At 45.2% G+C, this 20,586-nt stretch overlaps 1 protein-coding gene across 10 annotated transcripts in view; it reads right to left on the bottom strand.

The window, feature by feature from the left end:
• Positions 1-20,586, bottom strand: part of LOC139270052 (multiple PDZ domain protein) — a 401,342-nt gene that overhangs the window by 156,626 nt on the left and 224,130 nt on the right. For all 10 annotated transcript variants that reach the window (XM_070888410.1, XM_070888412.1, XM_070888415.1 and 7 more), the window contains one exon: positions 17,032-17,136. In XM_070888410.1, coding sequence (XP_070744511.1) covers positions 17,032-17,136 — 105 coding nt within the window. The remainder of the gene's footprint in view (positions 1-17,031; positions 17,137-20,586) is intronic.

Genomic DNA, 20,586 nt, shown 5'->3' with positions numbered 1-20,586 from the left:
AGCGACACAGTAATACGAGGGGCAGTGTGAAAATGGGTAATCAGTTAGATAAAACCACGGATGCGGATAATCCGCTACAAAAGCTATGTGAGGAATTCCCTGAAAGAGCTGAAGACTTTAGAAAATTATCAGGAGCCCTGAACAAATTATTAGGGGATGACCAGTGGCCTCTAAGTGACACTAGAAGCGTAGAGGTAAAAAAAAAAGCACAGGGATTAATTTGAAGAAGGGGACGAGGAAAAGGGGATAAAAAATGTAATTGCAACCTGGCGACATTATTGTCAGAAATTAAAAGATGCATCACTTCTATCGAGTTGGCAAACAATGCTATTAAATTAGGACTTGCATTGACAGAGGGAACACATGTTAAAACTGTAGACGTCTTTTAAAAAAAAAGAATGAATGTGCGCACGAGAAACTTGCTAAGAGATCCTCTGGGACCTCTGAGAAAGGTATTGATCAACTACAAGTTAAAATGGCTGGCTTTGTGTTAACCGAGGCTGATGATGAAATTGATGAGTGGCCACTGACTCAGCGCCCAACGGCGCCTCCCGCACCCCCTGGCCTCTTGCTCCAGTCCTCTTCCCAACACCCTCCACCTAACACTCCGGTAAAAAGAGTTAGGAACAACCACATATCACCAAAGCAACAAACCCAAACTGACTCCTCATCCTCTGATAGCGATTCGGATCCTCAGTTTACAAGCAATACAGCCGAAAGGACCAGATCTCACACTCGAAAGGGCAGAACTATATCTCAACATCACAAACAGTCCCGTAAATCTTCTAGTCAACCTACCAGTCCAAGTTGTGAAAGACATAGCAAACACCCCCGCCGATCGAGACGCAGAACTGTCAAGCAGTCAGACAGCTCTGAAACATCCACCGGCCTAGAAATGATTTCCAAGATCCCAAAGTCCCGACACCAATTCCCTGTCAGACCAATGCCAAACCCTGATGCACAACAAGCTGCAGATCACCTCTCTATAGATGTCTGTGATCTTCAAACAACTATTTGATTGCTCACGCTATCCGGACAGATGGAAAGGGCAGTTAGATATTATTGGCAGAAAAAGAAAGGGGAGGGGGGAGGTGCGCCCCCAACCCAGGTCAAGACTGAATACGTGACTAGAAAGGAAGAGCCATCTCGGGAGGAAGGATCAATAGAACCGCAGTGTTGCATACAGGATTGGATGGATAAGCAAGGATACGGTTATACTAAACAACCAAACGGCCCGAGCCCTGCTAATAAACCTCCCTATTGTCCCCGGCATGGTATGGGAAGAGGCCGGGACTGGGTAAGAGGAATTGACTGTTTTAATTGTGGGCAGGAAGGACATTGGAATAAAAATTGCCCCTACCGTCAGCATGGAAAAGGAAGAGGAGGAAGAGGAGGGGGGCAAGGGGGGAGAGGAGGATCTTACACTAACTTCTCCCAGAACAACCCCTTTGGTCAATTGTCCCCCGATTGACTACGCAGCTTGATTGTGCAGGGATCCTCCCCGGACGACGAACCCATTCTGAATGAGTGGCAACCCTTTTTGATAGATACGGGAGCCTTCATGTCTTCTGTACAATCAAAGCTTAAACTCCCTGCTTCTACTGAAACACAGGAACTTTCAGGATTCCTGGGACAAATCTCGACATTCCCAGTGTCAGAACCGGTTAAAATGGGTTACCAGGAAGAATCGGTGGAACATCGAGTTGTTATCACAACCAATCTGGACTGTAACTTGATGGCTAGAGACCTCCTTTGCAAATTCCAGTTGCATTTGGAGTGTGGAGATAATGGGATTATTGTAAAACAGGAAACCCTTAAGCGGCAGTATTATACCACTAGAACCCCTCAGTGGTGGTCTCTGGACCTGCCGCAGGCACCCTATCACGTGACCCCAGCATACGATCCCAGTGGAAAGAATCAGGACCTGCAGAACTTTTATCAGGATCACGAAGGGGAAGTGAAGGGAATTCTATTAAGGGCTAGAGTGACTGGACTGGAAAGAGAGGCAGATTTTGTGGAAGTGGATAAGAATCTGTGGAAACAGCCCCTAACAATGGCACCGCATATTGCTCGTGAAGTATTAGCCCCTCACCATGCTAAAGATTTGGGAGTTATGGTACGTAAGGCCATAGATGAGGCTGACCCTACCATCCGGGATGTGCAAATCGTAAAACATGGCCGAACAGTCCAATTTCATGGGGACCCCGAGAAGGTCTTAACGACTCTACAGCATCATACTGGCTCGGACATACCTGACTATGTGGATCCTCATGTGTGGGCAGAGGACCCCTCCCAAGTGGGTTATACTCCCATTAATTGAGATCCCAGTGCAGGGCAATGTGGACTGGCCCTCTATCCGACAGAACCCACTGAAATCACAGGCAATCCTAAACTGACTTTTCGGCACTGTACTGCAAATAATCCAGCCTGTTTTCTTACTGAGCCACCCCAAGATGAGGAAGAACCCAGTCATGATTGCTTATCTTTAATTTAAGAGGCCACATCAGTCAGGGAAGATTTAGTTGATGGAAGATCCAGACTGTATTCTTACTGAGCCACCCCAAGATGAGGAAGAACCCAGTCATGATTGTTTATGTATGTTGACGGAAGTACTTCTATTAATCCAGAAGATACACGAATCTCAGGATACGCCATAGTAAACCAGGAGAATCAGGTCTTGGAATTCTGCTCAACAATTCGCCCTCACCCAAGCCTGTATCTTGGCCAAAGATCTCAAAGTCAATATCTATACCGACTCTAGGTATGCCTTTGGGGTGGCGCATGATTTCGGACAATTATGGAAAAATAGGGGATTCCTAACCTCACAGGGGAATGAGATATCTCAGAAACAGCTAGTATCTGATTTGTTGCAAGCCCTCATGTTCCCCAAACGCATTGCCATTGTACCAAGAGGCCAAACAGGCCTCTCGTGACCAACAGATGGTAGTGCCCAAAATTATGAGTCAGATTAAAAATCCTGCGAAGGGTAAGTTAGCCTCGGAAAAACCAATGCCAACCATCCAAGATGTTATAAAAGCACAGGGGGACGCTCCTGAAAAAGATAAACTGTTGTGGAAATATTATGCATGTACTTATGACAATGTTTCTAAACTCTGGACCACTCCCGCGGAACAGACTTGCATGTCTGACGAGTTGGCCTCATGGGTTATAGAATGTCTGCATATTGCTACTCATTGTGGAGCAAGGACCACGAGTGACACACTTTTGGCTACTTGGTGGCACCCTAAACTCCAGGCGCTCACCCAGAACATCAGTAGTCGTTGCCTGGTTGGCCAGCAACATAATCCAGGGAAGGGAATCCCCTGTGATTGGGGTAAAACGCCCCTACCCGAAGGTCCCTTTGAGACATTTCAGTTGGACTACATTGAGTTGCAAAAAGTTCAGTGTTACAGATATGTGTTAGTAATAGTAGATGTGTTTAGCAGATGGATTGAAGCCTACCCTAACCTGGACAATAAGACTCAGACTGTTGTTAAGGTGTTAATGAGGGAAATTGTTCCTAGATATGAGATCTCAGCTAGACTGATGACCACCTATGTTCTTTCTCTGACTCAGGCTCTGCGACTAGTTCACAACCAGGTTCAAGATGCTCACCTCGACCTCCCAGTTTTACCCGAATTGTCCCTCGTGGCACCAGGGAAGTATGGATTCGGAAGGGATTAGAGCCACAATAGGAGGGGCCTTTTTAGGTGTCACTCACTACCCCCACTGCAGCCAAGGTTGAGGGGAAAAGTGCCTGGGTTCACCTGCACCACTGCAAGCTCATCACCATTTAAACAAATTTTGCTGGTTAGTCTAATTCCTGTTTCTGTTCCAGATCTCCTCCTCCCTATAGCTGAACAAGGCAGTTGAAGGAGGATCAGTTTGAACTCTTACCTGTCAGACAGCCAAATACACTGACGGAGACCTGAAGGGAAACGTGAAAACAGAACTCTTTTTATCAGCTAAATAATGGGACTATTTATAAGATGAGACTGTGTCTGTATGCTACTGTCTGCATAATAGTGTTGATATATGACAGTTTTGGTGCACGGGAAGGAAGACAAAGGCGAGAGCTCCATGTAAACACCTTTTTGTTTATGTCTTACGTTTATGCGGAAAAAGGGCACTTCACTAGATGCTGGGTGTGTTCACATATCCCTATACATTCCAAAGGGGGAATTCCTTTGCGCACCGTTCCCCTGACCCTAACTGAGACTGTTATGGATTCAAAGAAACGATATTGGAACAGGTAGCTAACCGCACTGCTGAGGCTCTGGAGGGCATCACAGCTGAAATGGTAGCGATAAGGACCGTAGCATTACAAAACCGAATGGCCCTCGATTACCTGTTAGCTGAGAAAGGGGGAACGTGTGCCCTGATAGGATCTGAATGTTGCACTTACATTCCTGATAGTTCAGAAAACATAACCCACCTTGCCGATCACATAAGGAGGGAGGTGAAAAAGTTATCCACACCAGCAAAGGAACTTAGCAGGTTTGATTGGTTTCTGGGTGGATCTTGGAGATCCTATCTAATACATGGGGCAATTGTTCTCATCATAATAATTACCTGCTGTTTGATTGTTGGTTGCCTTAACCTCTGCTGTAAAGTAAGGACAAGGTTAGCAGACCCTCTTGTGGTCAAGGGTTCCCGGGTTATGATCCAACAAACTAGAGAACTACTCAACAATGCAATACTCATAGAATGATCCTAAATGTTATCATAGAATGATAAAAGGGGGGATGTGGATATCTGAACGGAATATATGGAATTAAGGATAGTAAAGTAAACGGGATATATGAAAATGTATAAGCCATGGAATAATAGCTGGGAGAATGTCAGATTGCAAATAGTGCAACATCAGCATAGCTAACAGTCTGTCTCAAGGTTTCAAGTCACTAATCCTGCCAATAATATATAATTGTAACATAAATACATCTGCAGAATTGCAAGGTCTCAGTAAATAGTCACACCATTAGATTGAAACATTTGGAGGCAATACTTGAGCTTTCAAGAAGAACATCTCATATAGATTGACTAATGAGTGGCTGAGTTAGACTGTCAATCCATTTGTATTTTGTTATCTGATTTCAAAACTGTATAACTGTTAACGCTTTACGATGTAACTTCACCTATCCGTAGGGAGTGTGTACGCTCTATCCAGAGAGTATATCTTCTGTCTGATAGGTCTTACTGGCCGGTAATAAAGACTGCTTTGTTCAAAGCACAAGAGGTATTCGACTCAGTAATTTTACTGAACCAGATTGAGGTAAAAGAATCCAGTTAACACCCCCACCCAGAATTGTGTCATTTTGTATGTTTGTGTTGTTTTCTGAAAATTATTCTAGCTGTACACACCAATGTGAGTGAATAAGGAAACTGACTGGTATTCAAAAACAATGTGAAGGAATTTATTTGGAGAATTTGATTGATCAGTTTTTTTGTTACTCGATGGTCCGATAATAGTGGTTTTCAAAAATAAATGAGGAATTTGATTGCTCAATTTCTGGCTAGTTAATCATTCCTCAATGGTTGTTATTGGTACTTTTGATGAGTTTATATTTGGTCAACTGGAAATCTGATTGATAATTGAACAGATAAATTCAAATTTTCGGCCTCTCCCAAATGTAGATTTTCCTCTGCTCTGCGCCTGGGCAATTGCTATTCCCCAGACGCAGAGTAGAGGAAAATGGGCAGAGATCTGTTATATCAGGTCTCCATTCCTAGTGTGATCTCCAGGATTTCTGGGGGCTTAGCCACAATGTGACTGTAGTAGAATTTCTATGAGGTTGATGTTTTTCCCAGCCTCCACCCATAACTTCTTCTAACTCTGCTTGTTGAGCACACCATGAGAGTGGCGCCTGTTTAGAGTTGGCAGAAGAAAGTGTTTGGACCATCTGGATACTGTTCTCAAGAAGCAGCCAGAAGCTCTTGATCTTGGTAGCCCAGAGTACAACTATAGGCATCTCAGGAGATTATGGCGGGTGAACAATGGAAGGCCAGTAAAAAGATCATTGGAATATTGAGGTGAAAAATAGGGTGGACAAGGTTTTCAGTAACTGGGATAAGGGCAGAGACAGGCAATGTTGTTGAGCTGGAAGTAAGTGGTTGTGGTGATGGAAAGGATGTTCGGTAGGGAGCTCAGCTTAGGGTTGAACCCAACACTAAGGTTATGCATGGCTTTAATGAGCCTGATGGGGCTGGCATCAGTGGCAAGTGAGCAGAGTTTATGCTAGGCATCACAAACAATAGCTTCAATCTCTCAATGTTCAGCTGAAGGAAATTGTGACTCATCCAAGATTTGATACTGGGCAGGCAATCCGATGGCATAAAAGTGGTGGGGTTGAAGTGGTGGGGTTAAAGTGGTGGAGAAGTAGCTAAGGAAGAGAAGGGGGCAAGAATAGAACCTTGGGAGACTCTAGAAGTGATGGCGCGCAGGAGGGAAGAGAAGCCATGGCTGGAGATGAGCTGACTTTCTCCTAACGAATAGAGAGAAGTCAAACTGCTTTCTGGCTGGGGCCTGAGTCAGGCAGACCCACGGAGCTTGACAATGGAGAAGATGTGGTGGAGGTGAATGGCATGGTCACTCATGATAAATGTTACAGAAGTCTCGTGCAGGACAAAGAGAAATAATGTACCTTAATCACGGCCACAGAATGTATAGTTTGTGACTTTGACTTGGGCTATTTCAAGGGCGATGAAAAGGGCAGAGGTCAGACCAGAGAGATTTGAATATTGAGTTTCAGAAGAGATAGGTATGGGCCTTAAAGAGGAAAACAAGGTGAGGGATAGAGTGATAGTTCAAGAGGGTAGATGGGGGGGGGGGGGGGGGGGGGAACAGATAATAACATTGGTTTTGAACGGGAAAGCTAGAAGAAAGGAAACTTTCAGCTATCAGCTGTCATCGAGACCAGCAGTGCTAGTTGAGAGATCAAGAGTGGAGTGAGGAGGGAATCAAGGGAGAACAAGATAGGTCTCATGGAAGAGATGAGTTTTGAAAGGATGAGAGGAGAAACTGCAAAATGACAAGTTTTGGGGCTGTAATGACTGAGATGGTGGTGGGGGTGATTGGGGCAGAGAAAGAGGAGGGTCTAGTAAAGGTAGCTGTGCAGATGGTTTCCATCTTAGAGACAAAGAAAGCAATGAGCTCTTTACAATTGGTATTGGGAAATGAGAGTAGAGATGGAGAAGGGGTTTGAGGAGGTTGTGAGCTGTGGAAAAGAGGAGCCTAAAGGTTATCCTCTAGGATAATCATGGAGCAGTGTGTGGTTCGAGAGCAAGGCACTGTAAAGCTTGAGATTGTCAAGTCAAAGCAGGCAATTGACGATTAGGCTAATTGTTACAGCTATGCTCGAGTTTATGCCGCTCTAACTTGAGGGTTTGAAGATGGAGGATGTACCAGGGCAGTAGCAAGAATAGCAAACAATGATTAATGGCATTGAAGGTGAAGGTGTCCAGCAGGTCGACAGCATCAGAAGTGTTGTGATGGGTAAAGATCTAATGGAAAGGGAGTTGGAAGTTAGACAGAGTTTCTGAGGGAGCTTGGGAATTTTTTTTCCACGGATAGTGAAGTCAGTGGGATCAGAGAGAGAAGAATGTAGGTGGTGAGCGATGGCAAGAGATAGCCTTATTGGAGTATTGAAGCCTCAGGTGTGGAGATGCCATGAGAGATGCTGGAGTCAGCTGGTATAGTCATCTGTGTGGATGAGAGTTTATATGAAGATCAGCAGAGCAGAACAGTCCATTAAATGACAACAACTGGGGCAGATAACTTGGGAGCAAGGAGCCAGTGGGGGTCTGCCTAAGATTCAGTGCTGTAGCATTGGAAAGCCTGGAAGCCAATAGAATGAAGGAAGATAACTTAGAGTGTACGCAATTCAGCAGTTTTGTCAGGAACTAATTCTTCATTTACAAGTTATCCAAAATAATTACAATGTAATTGATTGACAGACAGGGGAACTTAGTAGACTGTTAACTGGATTTGGTTTTCCACTGAATTGATTAATTCAGTTTTGTGTCTCTATGGGGCCAAGTTTCAGCCTGAGTTGCTCCTGTTTTTTTGGAGTAACTGGTTTAGAATGGAGTATCTTAGAAATTTGAATTCTCGGCATTTAGTTTGCTCCAGTTCTAGTCAGTGAGAACAGTTTCACTTTGGAACAGAATTTTTTTTTCAAAAGGGGGCGTGTCCGGCCACTTACGCCTGTTTTCAAAGTTTAAGCAGTGAAAACTTATTCCAAACTAACTTAGAATGGAGTAAGTGAAGATTTTTGTACGTTAGAAAAAACGTTGTCTACACTTTAGAAAATCAGGCATAGGTTACAAATTATGGGTAGGGAATGGGGGGGGGGGGTTTAAAGGGAAGTTTACAAACATTAAACACTTCAGTTTTACAAATAAAGAGCCATCATCAATAATAAATGATAAATACATCAATAAATCAACCAATAAATCAATCCCAAAAAAATTAATAAAAAATAAATGTTTTTTAAAAAAAATCAATAAATAAAACATTTTCTACTTACCAACTGCAGCACCGGGAGCCCTCCAACACCGTGCTGGGACGGCCCCCCCGCCCCCCCAGTGTGTCTCTGTCAGTGTCTCTATCTCTCTGTCTGTGTGTGCGTCTCTCACTCTCTGTCTGTGTGTGCGTCTCTCACTCTCTGTCTGTCAGTGTCTGTGTTTCTGACAGGGGTGGGAGGGGGAGAAGGGGGGTGGGAGGGGGAGGGCGAGAAGGGGGTTGGGAGGGGGAGGGGGAGGGCGAGAAGGGGAGGGCGAGAAGGGGGGTGGGAGGGGGAGGGCGAAAAGGGGGGTGGGAGGGGGAGGGGGAGGGCGAGAAGTGGGGTGGGAGGAGGAGGGGGAGAAGGGGGGTGGGAGCGAGAAGGGGGGTGGGAGGGGGAGGGCGAGAAGGGGGGTGGGAGGGGGAGGGCGAGGGCGAGAAGGGGGGTGGGAGGGGGAGGGCGAGAAGGGGGGTGGGCAGGGGAGGGGGAGAAGGGGCGGGGGAGAGGGAGAAGGGGGGTGGGAGGGGGAGGGGGAGAAGGGGTGTGGGAAGGGGAGGGGGAGAAGGGGTGTGGGAAGGGGTGAGGGGGAGGAAGGAGGAGGGAGGTGGGGGGAGGTAGAGGGGGATGAAGGAAGGAGGAGGGAGGTAGAGGGTGGTGGGGGGGGGGGGGAGGTGGAGGGGGCAGGGGAGGAGAAGGAGAGGAGGGGCGAGGAGAAGGGGGGAGAAGGGAGGGAGGAGGAGAGGAGGGGGGAGGAGAAGGGGGGGAGAGGGGGGGGGGAGAGGGGGGGAGGAGAGGGGGGGAGGAGAGGGGGGAGAGGGGGGGGAGGAGAGGGGGGGAGGAGATGGGGGAGAGGGGGGGAGGATGGAGGGAGGGAAGGGGAGAGGATGGAGGGAGGGAAGGGGAGAGGAGGGAGGGAGGGAAGGGGAGAGGAGGGAGGGAGGGAAGGGGAGAGGAGGGAGGGAGGGAAGGGGAGAGGAGGGAGGGAGGGAAGGGGAGAGGAGGGAGGGAGGGAAGGGGAGAGGAGGGAGGGAGGGAAGGGGAGAGGAGGGAGGGAGGGAAGGGGAGAGGAGAGGAGGGAGGGGGGGGCAGGAGAGAGGAGGGAGGGGGGGGAAGAAGAGAGGAGGGAGGGGGGGGAAGAAGAGAGGAGGGAGGGGGGGGAAGAAGAGAGGAGGGAGGGGGGGGAAGGAGAGAGGAGGGAGGGGGGGGAAAGGAGAGAGGAGGGAGGGGTGGGAAGGAGAGAGGAGGGAGGGGTGGGAAGGAGAGAGGAGGGAGGGGGGGGGAAGGAGAGAGGAGGTGGGTGGGAAGGAGAGAGGAGGTGGGTGGGAAGGAGAGAGGAGGTGGGTGGGAAGGAGAGAGGAGGTGGGTGGGAAGGAGAGAGGAGGTGGGTGGGAAGGAGAGAGGAGGTGGGTGGGAAGGAGAGAGGAGGTGGGTGGGAAGGAGAGAGGAGGTGGGTGGGAAGGAGAGGGGGGGGGGTGGGAAGGAGAGGGGGGGGGTGGGAAGGAGAGGGGGGGTGGGAAGGAGAGGGGGGGTGGGAAGGAGAGGGGGGGGGTGGGAAGGAGAGAGGGAGGGGGGGTGGTGGGAAGGAGAGAGGGAGGGGGAGGGAGAGAAGGAGGCTGAACAGCCGGGCTGGATTTACAGGTAAGTGGCATCGGGTCTCGGTGGTGGGGGGGGGGGGGGAGTCGCAGAGGTCCGGGGGGTGGGGGGGGGGGGGAGCGGAGGTCGGGTCGCCGGGGGGGGCGGGGGGCGGGTCGCCGGGGGGGTGCGGGGGGAAGCAGAGGTCGAGTCGCGGAGGTCCGGTCGGGTGGGAGGAGCCTTATTCACGCAGTCCCAGTGAGGTCATTTGGCCAGGGCTAGGGGCTGCGTGCTTCGGGCCCCTCCCACAGTTTTGGGCGCCTGGAGCTACTGCCGGGTTAACATTAGCGCCAGAGCGAGCAACTTTCGCCAAATGAAAGTTCACAAGGAGGGTTAGCGGTAACTCCAATGTTGAACCACACAATTTGTGCGGCGGAGCCAAAAGATCCGTTGCTAAAAAAATTTGTCCATTCTGCGCATGTGCAAATGTTTTTTTTCTTCCCGCCCTTCTGGTCTGGTCTCCAGTCGCAAACGCTAATGCAGGGCATGGCCGCGCACGTGCGCAGTACAACTGGAGCTGAATCAGCCATTTTACATTTGGATTTTGATGATGGAGAACAACGATTCGAGACAGCGTGCCAGGCGAGTCAGCCACGAGGCTCTTGTGGGGGCTGTGGAAAGAAGATGGCGGGAGTTGCATCGTAGTTGTAGCTCTAGACCACTGCCATTCATTTCCAAAAGGATTTGGAAGGAAATCACTGAGGGGATCTCTGTCTCAGACACTGTGATCAGGACTGGCATACAGTTCTGAAAGAAGTTTAATGATCTTTCAAGTATCATTAAGAGTGAGTACAATTTTAATTCATGCACTCTTTCATTACTTCAATTATAAATCTGACACACTGTTTGTTCTCATGCTGTTGGGCTGTTGGTGCCTCTCAGCACTCTGTGGGCTGCCTCTTAAAATGCATGACACAGGGTGCCGAACTAAGCGTACCTATTTGCCATGAATGATCTTTACACATTATTAAGATTGCTTTCTGAGATTTCATAAGATGGCTCCCCACCTCGATGTCCTCCTGATGAACCATGTGTAACTTCCAAGGCCATTAAACAGAGGACTGTATTACATTCAGACAGTATGGTATAAGTGCTTTGGTGACTATCTGTGCCACAAGAGCAGATGGGCCCTCTTGTAACCATTCCCATTTTCATCTTTGCAGGCCAAGCAGTCTCATAATCGCCGCGAGCAGGTGCGGACAGGCGGCGGTCCATCTCAAACCCTGCCACTCAGTGACATTGAGGACAAAGTGGCAGGCCTCATTGGCGTCACTGGTCGGGCAGCTGCCATTGGGGGCACTGACACCTGCTCGGATACTGAGGGCAAGTCCTGCACATTCCCTGGACTGGGTTGGGGCAATGTCCGACAGTGTCTGTGGACTAGGGTTGGGGCAATGTCCTGCAGTGTCTCTGGACTAGGTTGGGGCAATGTCCTGCACACTCCCTGAACTGGGTTGGGGCAATGTGCTGCAGTGTCTCTGGACTAGATATAATGGAGTAGCAGTGGTCCTTCAAATGAGCCTGTGCTATGTAACCTTCCTCATGTCACCTTGCCCCCTCCCCTGCTGCTAACCACTCGCCTGTTGCTTTCTACTTCCACATGAACAGCCACAGGTGCAACAACCCTCAAGGGACCACTCCACGTCAGGCCATCGTCTGGAGGAGGAGAAAGAGGAGGAGAATACTGATGAGCCGACTCCGGCGCAGCTTCAATCCACCCCTGTTCTACCACCGGCACTCAGTTCCTCTGAGAACGATGTGATGTTCTTGGGGTTTGACAACTCCGAGGCTCCTGGGACTAGTGGCGTGCAGTGCTGGGGTTGAATTCCGCATGCTATCTCTCCGGAGAGTGAGTCGGCAAAGTCAGTCTGCTGACAGACAGGCAGATATGGAACTGAACATGATGGGAATGTCCAGGGAGAGCATCCAGGTCAGCCATCAGTTCCTTGATGTCTTGGATAGGATTCTTGTGAGCATCGACAGTCTGAAAGCAACCATTACGGAGGTAGGGTCGCAGATAGTCAGTGCGAGCCGTGATAGCTGCAAGGACATCAATGTCCACACGAGACTGGTGGCCTCCAGCAGTGACAGTGGAGTCTCGGAGAGTGTAGCGCAAACCCTTGCGGAATATGGCGCATCACAGGCACAAGCTCTGCTTCAGCTTGGGCAGGTGATGCAGTCTATAAACCCTCCTGCTTTACTCTCTACGTTCCCCACTGTCACACCCTCTCCTCTCTCTTACTCTCTCAGGCAGTCCCTCATATCGAGGATGACTTGCTTCCACGCCAAAAAGGGATGAGTTTATAGGTGTTTCAATGAAGGACTTAATATTCCAAATCCCGAACTACATGTTGAAGGGTGGAAGAAGCCTGTGCAGGGATTGTTTTAAACGTGTGGTGGCTGTGGCACACCAGTCACCACACGGGCTTGACAGAGCTAGGTGTTGGTCCAGTGGTAAGGTTTAACCAAGACGACTGGAAACCAGCTCTGCTGCACAGATCTAGTGCAAACACATATCACAGTGAGGGCTGGCCCATGCTGCCCCGGGCCCTTGCCTCTTCTGGGCCCCGAACTCACGGCCTCTCCTGGGCCCTGATCACGTCGCTCTGCAATCTTTCGCCACTCCTGCTGTACCTGCCTACGCTCCAATCATCGACCTGGATTATGGTGATGTCCAATCCAGTCGCCCTCTTCACTGCCGTCGCCCTCCTGCACCAGCTCACGCTGTACGATTACCCAAACCACATGTGACTGGCGACACTGAGTCAGAAGCCAGACCTTCCACGCCACGAGCTGTTCCAGTGTGTCCCCAGGCGGCGTCTCCATTGTCTCTCCCCCTCTCACAGCAGCGCTCTGGCAACCTTGCTGCATGCCATCTTGCTGCCACTTTGGGTAGGAGCAGCAGGCAAGGGAGGGTCATAAGGAGAAGGGGGTCAAAAGCCGGTGGGGAAAAAATAGTGGGGCAGGATATTATCTGGCTGATGCTGGATGAATCCTATGTTTTATGTCGCAGTATTATTATGGTCTGGATTATGTGGTTGATAATGTTGTTGAATGATCACACTGCTGGATGCAGCTAATTATTTTATTTTATTAAAGTTTCACAATGAAGGTTACGTTACAAAGTTTATAATGTTACAATGTTTAATAAATTCTTTTGTTCATCTTAACCATTCCTGTGTAGTGTCTCATTTGCAGAATAAGAGGGGGAATAGTCAACATGGTGGGATAGAATGGCCAGGCAATGGTCAAACATTCCGTTCACTCTTCAAGCAAAGCGTTACATTATGAGCTGCCGAAGCAAGGTCTTTGCAGTGGCAAAACCTCCGCGATGCCTCCCCTGTGGTTATGGTGGCATATGGGTTCCTCGCCAGGTATGAGCGATATTCTCTGTGAACTTGTGGGGGAGGGGGGAGGGAGAGGCCTCCTCCCCATACGTCTGCGACCTCTTTGATTACGTTGCAAATGATCTACAATAAGCCTTCTTTCAGCTCAAACCCATATGAGTATAGCAGCCAGGATTACTGGCTCCCGACCTAGCATGGCCCCCATCTTTTAAAATGTCCTTAATAAAACAAACTAGAAACTCTCATAAACTTCACAATCAAAAGTATGCAGTAAGCAGCGTTCTTCTCCCAATCCTTTAATCACTCACAACTGTGACTTTCTCCTTCGCTTTCAACATGGCGCCTTTAGCGCCTGGTGCGCCCTGGGTCCATCTGGTTTTTCTGGGCGGGTTCTCGGGCGGACACTAAATCGGGCGAAATGCTTGAAAGTGCCGTCCGGGGCGCTAGCGCAGTGAGGCACGACAATTTGTGTCATCCAAATGGTCAAAACAACGGCGGGGCGCTAAGTTTTAGCGCCCGCCGCTGCAAAACCATTGGCGAAAATTCTGCCTGGGCGCAAAATCTTGTGCGCCTCGTTTCACGCCCAACAATATCATTTTTGCGCCCCGCCTAGGCGCTAAATGGGGCGCAAATCAGCCGAAAGTTCAGCCCATTAACTCCAACAGTTTTTGTAATGAGAAATGGACTACAATCAGAAAGTACTCAACTCCAACTGACAAGCCTCTGTTATCAGAGTGCTAATCCCATCGTTAACCAGTCTCAATCCATCCTTCTGGAAAATGCCAATTTGCCGTCTCAAATCCAGCACAATCGGTGACCTTCATAAAACTGTTTTTTTAAATTATCCACACAATCCACAGTGAATAAACATTTACTCACACAGCAAGACATGGTGTTACGGAGCACAGCATGTGAGCAGAATTTAAATCTTGCTGTCTCAGCAGCTCTCTTGAAGTGTTGCTTTGTTTGTTGGCCCAAAGCAGCACTTTGTGTCAAAGAATAATGCCAAATTTGAAGTTCCTAGAACACTCTCCACCTCCCAAAATTATACCAAGACACAATGGAGTAAATAGCTGCAAAAGTAAACAAATTATTTCCTCACAACAAAAATGTCCTCAGAGTTAAAACATACACTCAACACTGCTAAATGGATATAAAGGCAGACATCTGCACGGGGGGAAAATACCAGAGTCAGATTTGGGAGACATCTATTTGGGAATCAAGCCAACTATTGTCGAAAAATGAAATGCAAACAACTGCCGTACTTTCAAATTAGTAATAAAATAGTGGAGATGGCATTTAGGCCGGGCAAGCCTCAAAAAAGAAGGGGGTGGGGGGGGAGAAAGAGAAGAAGAAACAGAATCAAATAATATCATAGGCTGCAGGGTAACCTTTACAAACTATAAAATTCACTTAACCACGCCCACCACTATGATGTTGGTTGAGAGCTAAATATTGGTCAGGACACCAGGGAGAACTCCTCTGCATTTACATAAAGAACAAACTTGCATTTATACAGAGCCTTTCATGACCACAGGACATCCCTAACTGTTTTACAGCCAATTAAATACTTTTGAAGGCAAGTCACTATTATAATGTTGGAAATGCAGCAGACAATTTAGGTGGAGCTAACAGCAATGAGATATATCACCAAATCATCTGTTTTAGTGATGCTGGTTGAAAAAGGAGGACGCATTTAAATAGCGCCTTTCACAATCTCAGCAAGTCCCCAAGCGCTTTACAACCAATGAGGTACATTTTGAAGTGCAGTCACTGTTGTAATGTAGGAATTATGATAATGTGATAATGATATTGATAGTAGTTGAGGGATAAATATTGGCCAGGACACGTCTTTTATGTTCCTATGAGAAGGCAGACAGAGCCTCGGTTTAATGTCCAATCCGAAAGACGGCACCTCCGACAGTGCAGCATTCCCTCAATACTGCACTGGAGTGTCAGCCTTAAGTTGGTGCTCAAGTCACTGGAGTGGGACTTGAACCCACAACCTTGTGACTCAGATAAGGCTTTTTATATCAAAAAGGTTTCAAGGCATTTCACACAATGAATGATTGCTATTGTATTAGTAAATTCAATTATTTAATGGTCCAAATTGCAGGCCGAAAAGCAAATGCTGAGATTAAGTTTGCTGGTGTACTCAAATAATTTGATTTTCTAATTGTTCTTGAACAGATAATCTCAAAATTATTACTTATCAGTAGTCATTACAGTTGAAAGTGTTCCTAACCCTGAACCTAGCTTTTAGCTGCAGTGATTTATGATAAGAGTCCCAGTAACCATTGTAACATACTAATATGCACTTAGATCTTTCACCTTGACCATGATCTATGAACTCGCTGACAGAACACACTATTTGGCACATGTACAAGTGAAAAACACCAGTTTATAGAAAAGGGAAGAATAATATTTATATCAGATGTTCAATATCAAAATCTCCTTGGAACCTTCATGTTGTAAAATGTTGAGTCTCAGCTAACACATCTAAATGTGTGAAACCACTCCAATTACAATTTTCCTAACTTTTGACCCAAGTTCTTTTAATAACCTTCTACAGGTTGTAACTGGCATGGATTTAGTTTATTTTGTAAACAAGACAGAAACAGAAGTAACAACAGTGGAATTTAACTTGGGGCAAGATCGACTATTTAGAGACACTTCCTGGCTAAGGGTATACCTCTGATCCGATTCGAAGTTACTGATATTTTAGAGCCAGTAGTCCTGATATTCCTCTGGAGGGCTTTTGGGCAGCAGATCTGGAACAAGCAGATCTTTTACCAGTCCCTGCACAAGGAATGATGCAACAAGGGTTCTCATCTCAGTTGGGGAAGGGATTTAACAGCAAGCCTGGCTGCTACTTGAGTGGATTGGCATTACAAGCACAAAAAGATGGATTTCAAAAATGTTTGCTTTGGTGACTGGTTTCCCAAGAGTATCGATTGCTTTTAGAAGGTGAGCTTTTAAAGTTCAAATCCCCTTTATCACAAGCCCTTAGTAACACTGGACGCTAGGGCTACACAGGCATCCCTTGCACCCAGTGTGTTGCTGGGACACAAATGGAGGAACATATGTAGTACAGGGTATGAAGTATTTTCGTATTCACACGACATGATAATACGTCTGCCCATATGTAGGCAGACATAGTATGTGTCTGTCCCCAAATTCATAGCAATATCTGAATGACGGAAAAGGAACAAGAACACAGAATAACTTGGTGTTTGAGCTGCAAACTGAAACAAGCTCATAACAATCTGTAAAGGTCCCTGTAAAAAACAATTAAATTCTGAGTAAACATGTATAATAATTATAAGAAGTACTTATTAGCCTTTCTGGGTAGCCAACTTAAACAGAATTCCACATTAGCAGCAAAATTATACGTGATACGTTACACAGTAAAATGGACATTTTTTTTTTTAAATTGTATGCGTGCTGATTTATCATGAGCAACACCATAAGAGAACTGCTAAAAATATATATTTACACTAATTTAAAAAAAATTACTGTACACAAAAGCTAACAGATGAACTAGGAGTTACCTGGCAGGCAGCAGTAATGAGGCAGTAGTTGTGGTGATTCCCTCAAATTGTCGGCTCATGATGGTCCTATACTTTACCAGATTCTCTGCAGGCACATATGTGACACTATAACAAAATATGATGAAAAAGGTAAAAACATTTTTTATAAAACCAAAAGGAATCACATGCTTTATCAGCCCATTTTCATGCAAGTATAAAACATCATGAGAACCATCAAAGGCTGACTGCATCAATAGGACCACTCGAATATCTGAAATAGTTTTAGGCTCTAAAAAAGTGATTTGGAAATTCTGATATTTAGTTCAAAAAGTTAGAAAGTTAACATAGTCTGAAGTTGCTCTGATCTATAAAATAAACATTTGAAGCTTTAAGTACCATATCACTTTTCAGTATGGGTTTCATGTCAACAACATATAGATTTCATGGCTTATAAAGACATTAAAACAAAATATAAATATGACCCTATTTTGAACAGATCATTTTTATACCAAAGACCAATTGACAAACTAACTCACAGCTCTTATTCATGCAATGGTTTTTATTTTGTATCCCATGAGTTCCCTTTTCAAATTATAAGGGTGAGTCTTTTAATGACGTTAAATAATAGATAATGACAAAACACAAACATTCCTTTTCATTACTAATCCTCTATGAACTCCTACATGTAAGGTGTTTTCAGAATATTAAAATAACTAATGTCAACAATTCATAATTTTTCTTCAACTTAATCTGTCATAGTTGCAGAGGATCCATAAAAAATGTTCAATCTTCTAAATAGTAATTTAGAAGTTTTCCCCCACATATAGGTGGGGTCACTTAGATACTTTTTCTGTATCCCATTCAGCACGCCACAATCCAAATCATTAGAATTAATTTTCAAGATATATTTCCATTCACTGTTTTTAGCAGTCTAAAATTCAGATTCAGAAACACAAGTACCATTGAAACCCAGTGATTATGACCATGTTAAATTAATAATGATGGATACATGGTTAGTTTTAAGAACACAAAATAAAGTTTGAAATTTATCCAGATACACTTCAATTATTACAACCTTCAAATAAAATACTATTTATTCTTAGCAATATCCATTCTCAAATGTAGAGATAAATACATAAATGCAGTATTTTAAAGCTCCTTTTCAAAACTAACATGTTTGCTCTTCATTTTAGAAGGGAAGATAGCCTTACCACACTGAACTCATGACTAGAGATTTGGTATATCCCAATAGTTTTAACTGAATACACTCTAATGTATTTTTAAATTCTCCTATATTGTATTTAGACTGTTAAGTTGGTGCAGAAATCAAACTGCCATTCTTATTACTCAAGGACTACTGTAAATCTTACCATAATACACACTTGATCTCGTCCAATAAAAAAAAGTACCCACTGGAACTCTAACCAATCGCTATCATGGTGCCCCAATAATCACAAACAATTATTTTTATTGCCCTCCTCCTCCCACCTTTTTCAATTGGTTTCTGTCCTTGCTCTCCAAAACTAGTATTGACTGATTATGTGTACTGGAGAGGAAGAGTGCCAGTGTGAACTGGGGAAAGGGCAGGAAAAGTGAGCAAATAAGAGTGGTGACATGAACTGGGAATGGAAGGGGAAGGAGACAATTCATTAGCCGTAGCAATCAAAAATATCAATACATAAACAGAATAGCCCATAATGTTTGCCATAATCTTCCACAAGTTTCCAGTGGCTTGATTCTTACACATATATACTTTATACTTGGCTGGATCACTAGCAATTTATTTATTTGGTTAATACTGAAGTATACAATTTTGAGCGGACTATATAGAGTGGATAGGAAGGATCTATTTCCCTTGGCAGAGAGGTCAATAATCAGGGGGCATAGATTTAAAGTAATTGGTAGAAGAATTAAAGGGGAGTTGAGGAGAATTTTTTTCTACTCAGGTGATGGGGATTTAGAACTCACTGTCTGAAAGGGTGGTAGAGGCAGAAACCTTCATCGCATTTAAAAAGTACTTGGATGTACACTTGAAGTGCTGTAACCTACAAGGCTACGGACCAAGAGCTGGTGATTAGGCGGGATGGCCCTTTCTCAGCCGGTGCAGACACAATGTACCGAATAGCCTCCTTCTGTGTTGAAAACTTCTATGATTCTATGAATGCTGAGACCTTTTGCCAAATGGAAAGTTTATTTTGGTAACTTTTATTTTGTGGTAGATAAGCCTATGAATCTGCCCCAAAATAGAGCTAATTTAGATGGATTGTGCTGACCTAGAAGCAAATTCAGAAACTACTGGTCCAATTTAAAAAAAATGCTAAACAGGCGTTCGATTTGCAGCTCTCACTGCTACTGCAAACAAGGTATTGTGCCTGTTTGAATTTAAAGTGTGCATACATGCAATTTGATATAGTCACATAGGAATCAAAGAAATAACGGTGCCCTCTTAAGAACTACAGAGACTATGATCCACTTCCCCACCTACCCTTCACAATATATTTTTCTGGGCAATTTGTTCAATTTTACAAATAGATTAGGGTCAACATGCAACACCTCTGCTGAGCAGAAATAATTTCAGTTTAGACACAACATTCCTCTTAATTGTTTCTTTATTATTACAGCCTAACTCAGGCATTTTACTTAGCAGATCATCTCTTACATTCCTAGAGTTTTATTTTGTGGCATGTAAAAAGAGTCCCAAAACACACCCAAAATGTTAACCTGTTTTTTCCCTTTACAGATGCTGACATACTTCCAGATTCTCCTTCTTAAATCGTTGTTCTGTCACTTCAGTTAGAAGTGCATGTGCAGATGCCAGAAGAGAACAATTTTGTGCTCAACTATAACTGTATGGTCACATCCTCAATACCAGACTCTCAAAGAATACAATCTTTACATATAAATCATCCCACAGGGGGAAAAAAAAATTAATTCAGCATTCTTCCTCATTCATTCAACTGCAATATATAAAACATCTGTATGCTAAAGGAGTTCAAAAATAGAAGGTGAGAATCTGAGATTCTACAGCTTCAGGTAAGCACTGCAGTACCAAATCATTTAGTTCTGAGCTGCCAAATCAAGACAATATCACTGAATGAGTGCACATGCACTGCTCTTGGTCATTGATATATAAATAGCACTTGTGCATAATGGTGGCCAGAAATAGAATCAGTTGTTACATTTGCTACCTCTCAGTCAGGGAATGATACCAGGAAACGATACCAGGAAACATGCAATGCCACTAGATTTTGTTTACATTACTGCTAAGTAATGGGTTGACTTAAGTGTTATTTCAAAAGGAAATAAAACAATTGTTTATCTAGTTTGAGAAATAAAGTCCTATCCACATTAACAACAACTAGTATTTATATAGCATATTTAATGTAATAGAATGTACCAAGGTGCTTCACAGGAGTGTTAGCAAACAAAATTTGAGAATGAGTCACATAAGGAGATATTAGGGCAGGTGACTAAAAGTTTGGTCAAAGTGGTAGGTTTTAAGCACCGTTTTAAAGGAGGAGAGAGGTTGAGAGGCGGGGGTGTTTAGGGAGGGAATTCCAGAGCTTGGAGCCCAGG

This window comes from Pristiophorus japonicus, chromosome 1 (assembly GCF_044704955.1).
Source record: "Pristiophorus japonicus isolate sPriJap1 chromosome 1, sPriJap1.hap1, whole genome shotgun sequence".
Lineage (NCBI taxonomy): Eukaryota > Metazoa > Chordata > Chondrichthyes > Pristiophoridae > Pristiophorus > Pristiophorus japonicus.
This window is presented reverse-complemented; position numbering and strand designations above follow the sequence as displayed.